The sequence below is a fragment of the Penaeus chinensis genome, chromosome 4 (assembly GCF_019202785.1).
Source record: "Penaeus chinensis breed Huanghai No. 1 chromosome 4, ASM1920278v2, whole genome shotgun sequence".
NCBI lineage: Eukaryota > Metazoa > Arthropoda > Malacostraca > Decapoda > Penaeidae > Penaeus > Penaeus chinensis.
In genome coordinates, this window is record NC_061822.1 from 19,507,298 (window position 1) to 19,512,297 (window position 5,000).

General features: G+C 39.2%; 1 protein-coding gene across 5 annotated transcripts in view; it reads right to left on the reverse strand.

Moving 5' to 3' along the window:
- Positions 1-1,530: 1,530 nt before the first annotated feature.
- LOC125047554 (threonine--tRNA ligase 1, cytoplasmic-like) overlaps positions 1,531-5,000 on the reverse strand; it is a 21,186-nt gene continuing 17,716 nt past the window's right edge. For all 5 annotated transcript variants that reach the window (XM_047645846.1, XM_047645858.1, XM_047645853.1 and 2 more), the window contains 4 exons: positions 4,731-4,985; positions 3,828-3,947; positions 3,512-3,662; positions 1,531-2,970 (listed from right to left, as the gene is read on the reverse strand). In XM_047645846.1, the coding sequence (XP_047501802.1) occupies positions 1,781-2,970; positions 3,512-3,662; positions 3,828-3,947; positions 4,731-4,985 (1,716 nt within the window). In that variant the 3' untranslated portion in view covers positions 1,531-1,780. The remainder of the gene's footprint in view (positions 2,971-3,511; positions 3,663-3,827; positions 3,948-4,730; positions 4,986-5,000) is intronic.

Here is a 5,000-nt window from a genome sequence, read left to right on the forward strand (position 1 = left end):
AGGTAGTATTATGGAGAGGTTGACAATAAGGCTGTAAAGTAGTAATAAGGGAGGATAGGGTAGTTGATGAAGAAGGTTGTGGGAGTAGAGGTGTTGAAGTTGAGCATGTTGGGAGAGTAGAAATGTCTCCTGGGGGTTGAGTGTTGATTTGGGTGGATAATATACTAGTAGGTATTGAGGAGGGGGTAGTAGTAGTAGTTTTCGGAGACGTAGTCATACGAGAGCCTGGGGTCAGTGAATTGGGAGAGTTTGTATTGGTGGAGCTATTTGATAAGGGGCAAGCCTCACTGCACCTAATAATGGTATAATATCATCATTATTAGCCATGGTAAGCCTAGAGTATGTTGGGGAGAGAAACAGTCCATCCCTCAGGGTCCCCTTGAGGGGTAAGGGCTTGGCAAATAAAACAGGGGAATATTGTGCCCATGGACCCCTCAGGCCATTCAGGACTGGCACAAAATCATTCTTTCATCTTTTCAGCACAGCTCTCACACCTTAGGAAGTGGATAGGAGGAGTTCGGGAAGGGACAGAAAAGAAAAAGCAGGAGGGGGGAGGGGGGGGGAAAACCATGTCAAATTAGTCGAGTCAAGGGCTGAGTCCCAAGGTAGGGGAGTTCTCAAGCATTGGGTCCCAGTCTCCACCTCCTAAGCCCCCCCCCCCCCCATGACAACAACATGCAAGATATTGGGGGGGGGGGTCATAATAATGAAGCTAATAATAACTAAGTAATAAAAATCAAGTCTTATGAATGAGAAAATTTAAGATTAAATATCATATTAAATGACTAGAATGACTGTGAAGAATAATGAATAAAGATAACTTTTTAGTTACAAAAGTGATAATGAAGGGCATAAAACAAATAGTTAACTTAAAAAATCTTAATTATAAGATGAGTATCTTACTAATACTTAACTCTGATATACAACAATGAGATATAGTATAAAGTAAACATTATTTGGATTAGTAATTAGAGGAATAGGGAGCATTATGATAAAGTATTGTGGCAAAAAGGTAAAATGAGTTAATGATTGGGATAAGTGGACTGAACAAGGGGATGAAGAGAACAGGAAAGGAGGCATTGGGGGTGCATAACAAAAGGTAATGATTCAAATTTCAAAACATTTGAGTTTTGAAATCACCAACTGGTAAGAATAAGGGGTTATAACACTATGTAAATAAAATTTGCACCCCCCCCCCCCCCCCAAAAAAAAAAAAAAAAAAAAAAAAGCATTAAAAAAAATAATAAATAAAAGAACGTCACTTCCCTCTGTCAACATACCCAAGTGTATTCTGCCTAGCTAATGTGAAAGTTCTCATTAAAAATCATGAAAATGTTCATGTTTATTGATAGTATTACCTTATAACACAGCTCTTCAAGTGGCATCGTTGGCCTTCTGAGACTCGGTAGAATAGATTTAGGCAGTTGGATTATTTAATCTACGTTCATCTGTAAGCTCACAGGAAAATATGTAAGCAATTTTGTTTCTATTTCTCACTATTGTGTATTCTGGGTAAAAATGGAGGCAACATACATGCATGACCCTTTAATGAATTTACAATCCAGCCCTATTCATAAGGTAATCTAAAATATGTTATAGCTTAAACTGTGAAGTTACAATTCTGACAATACTTGTTCAATCATTCTGATAAATTACAATCCACTCTGATCATACTTCAAACTTTTGTATACATTTTCTGAAGACTTCCAATTACATAAGAAATATAACCCAAGTTTTATTAACAATGGCATAACATAGTAATTTTTATCATATAAAATAATTAAAATGAATCTTCCCAGTTTTGCACACGATTCTGTCTGAGAACATGAAGTTTCTGTATGACGTCAGGAACACTATGCTCGCCATGCACCTTGTTGTCTCGAGTGCGCACATTCACCGTGTTGTTGGTCTTCTCTTTCTCCCCTACCACAAAAATGAAATTGTATTGCTCAAGTTGAGCATTCCTGATCTTTTTATTCATGGTATCGCCTGGATCTACATCATAATCAGCTTCGAAGCCTGCCTCATGGAGCTGTTTCTTAACAGACTTGGCATAATCATCAAAAGGTGGAGCTACAGGCACCACCATGCACTGTCGTGGCGACAGCCAGAAAGGCCACTTTCCTCCATAGGATTCAGTGAGGATGGCAATCATTCGTTCAACTGAGCCCAGGATCGCTCTATGGATTATAACAGGTCTCTTCTTTTCTCCTGATTCTGACACATAATGCAGATCAAATCTGATGGGCAACTGGAAATCAAGCTGGATTGTAGCACACTGGTGTTGCCGTCTTAGAGCATCTGTCACAGTGATGTCAATCTTTGGGCCATAGAAAGCTCCATCTCCAAGGTTGAGCTTCCACTCCTTACCATATTTATCCAAGGACTCCTTCAGCTGTGATTCTGCTTTATCCCACATTTCAACCTCACCCAGGAACTTTTCTGGGCGGGTCGATAGCTTGAGCACAAACTCAAAACCAAAAGTTTCATAAACAGCAGAGAGGAACTCCAGGCAATTACTGATTTCATCCTTGATCATCTCAGGAGTACAGAAGATGTGAGCATCATCTTGCTGGAATCTTCGCACACGAGTCAGGCCAGTTAGAGCTCCTGATAGTTCATTACGATGCAAAACGCCAAAGTCAGCCATGCGAAGTGGTAGTTCACGCCAAGATCGGCTAGTGTGTCCAAACATCAAACAGTGGCCAGGGCAGTTCATGGGCTTCAGGGCATACTTTTCCTTTTCAACCTCAAAAGCAAACATGTTTTCAGCATAGTGCTCCCAGTGACCGGAGGTTTGCCACAATTTGGTGTTGTATACATTAGGTGAAATAACTTCCTGGAATCCTCGAATGCGGTACTGCTGGCGGATGAATTCAACTAAAGTATTGTAGATGTACGCTCCACGGGGAGAGAAAAAGCAGCTACCTGGGCTTAATTCATGGAAGAAGAACAATTTCTGTTGAATACCTACAATGAGAAAGAATGTTAACTTTTAATATCCCACTATAAATAATATTTTTGAAAATATACAAGTCCTGTATAGAGATGAATGTGAAACTTATTTTCTTAGGTGCCATCTAGATGAATGGGTGGTGCCCATCAGGCAAACACTACACCAAGTAATGTTCCAAACCAACATTAGAGGGGGCTTAGCGAGCATGAGTGCAGGCTGCTGCCTGACATTTACGCAACAACCACTATAGTCACTACCTCACCACAGCTTGGTCTGCTGTGAGGACAATAATACAGGTGTGCCCTGTGGTAGCCGATGGCCACTGGGAGCTACTCAATCTCTTAACAATGCTAAACAGGTGTGAAATATCATCTCACCGGCCATTACCCAACAGGCACTGCCCGTTCATCTTGGGCCCTTCATAAAAACAAGAAAAAAATAAACTAAACTTCTTAGCTACAAACATCTATTTGTACTTCTACTTCTAAAAGAAAAAAAAAAGTGGTAAAATTAAACCTAAAAATTTACTCATGTAGATTTTTCCCTTATACTAACCTAATTTCCTGTGGTCCCTTTTTGCTGCTTCCTCTTGGAAATGTTTCCACTCTTTCAGCATTTTGGGATCAGGGAAGCTGATGCCATACACACGCTGCAAGGACTCTGCCTCACTGTTGCCCTCCCAGTAAGATGCGGAGTTCTTAGTAACCTGGAAAAAAAGATTATAAAAGAAATAAACATTTTGAAGTTTCCCCAAAATCATATAAAAGAACATGTAGAAACTACATATCTTAAAGTTTAATATTCTGTTTAGCTTATGAATTTTCTACAATACTATATATCACATTTATTTAGAAATTTTTCTGATACTTACTGTGAAAGCCTTCACTTTGCCAGTATGACGTACATGGGGCCCACGACACAAATCAATAAGGGGTCCACATCGGTATACAGTGGTGGTGTCCGTTTTCACTTTCTCATTTAACAGCCGTACCTGTTACGTGTCATACTTTCACGTTATTTCATAGATATTTAACAGTATGCTGAAGTGTATGGGAATAACAAAATAAAATGTATTATAATAATAATATGAGTAATATATTAATTTCGATATCAAAGCATCTACAGAAAAATTACCTAAATACATTCCTAACCTGTTTACCCTTTTCCCTAAATTTTGGAACAATAAATTTTCATTATTTAATATATTTTTATTGTTATCAGTATTCTAATATCATCATAATCATAATGTAAATAATAATAATAATAATAAAACCAGTACTGATTTTAATACTTCTAGATGAAGATAAAAGATGCCACAAATTCAAGGAATGCAGAAATTTGATGCAGTCAATAACCCAATGCTCTACAGATTTCTGGCAACAGACAGACACTAGGTGTGGGAGTCTGCTACATCAAGCCGAACCTCCCACTCCAAGCGCTCTGGCACGTCGCAGCACGTCCAGGTTTACCCCGCAGACCAAGCGCTTTTATGACGCCAATAGGCGTGGCCCGTCAGCAAGAGGTTAAGGCCATACCAAGTAGAGTCCTTGGTGGCTGAGCATTTATGGAGCCCTCTGTATGCAACAAAATTCAACACGCATGCATGCACGCATGGGTCCCTTTTAGCAAGCTGCCAAGCATAGAGCTAAGCAGGCCAAGCCATGACCATATAAATCAATGGTCAATTGGTTAATAAATGTGAAACCAAAACCAAAACCTAAAAAAAAAAAAAAAGGAGAAATTGGATCAAAAAGCTAAAACAGTAACTACTGACCTTGAACTGGTTATACTTGAACATCTCTAGCAAATCTGACTTCTTCATTTCCAGTCTTTCAAATGGTTGCTTCTCTTTTGTTATCTTCTTCATGACATCTTCTATCCCAGAGAAATCACTAGAACTTACTCCAGGGCCATCATTATACATATCATAATAAAAACCATCATCAATGGGAGGACCATAAACCAGATGGCCTCCATACACACGTTCCATTGCCTCACCAAGGATATGGGCTGAGGAGTGCCAGAAGACCTAAAGAAAAGTAAA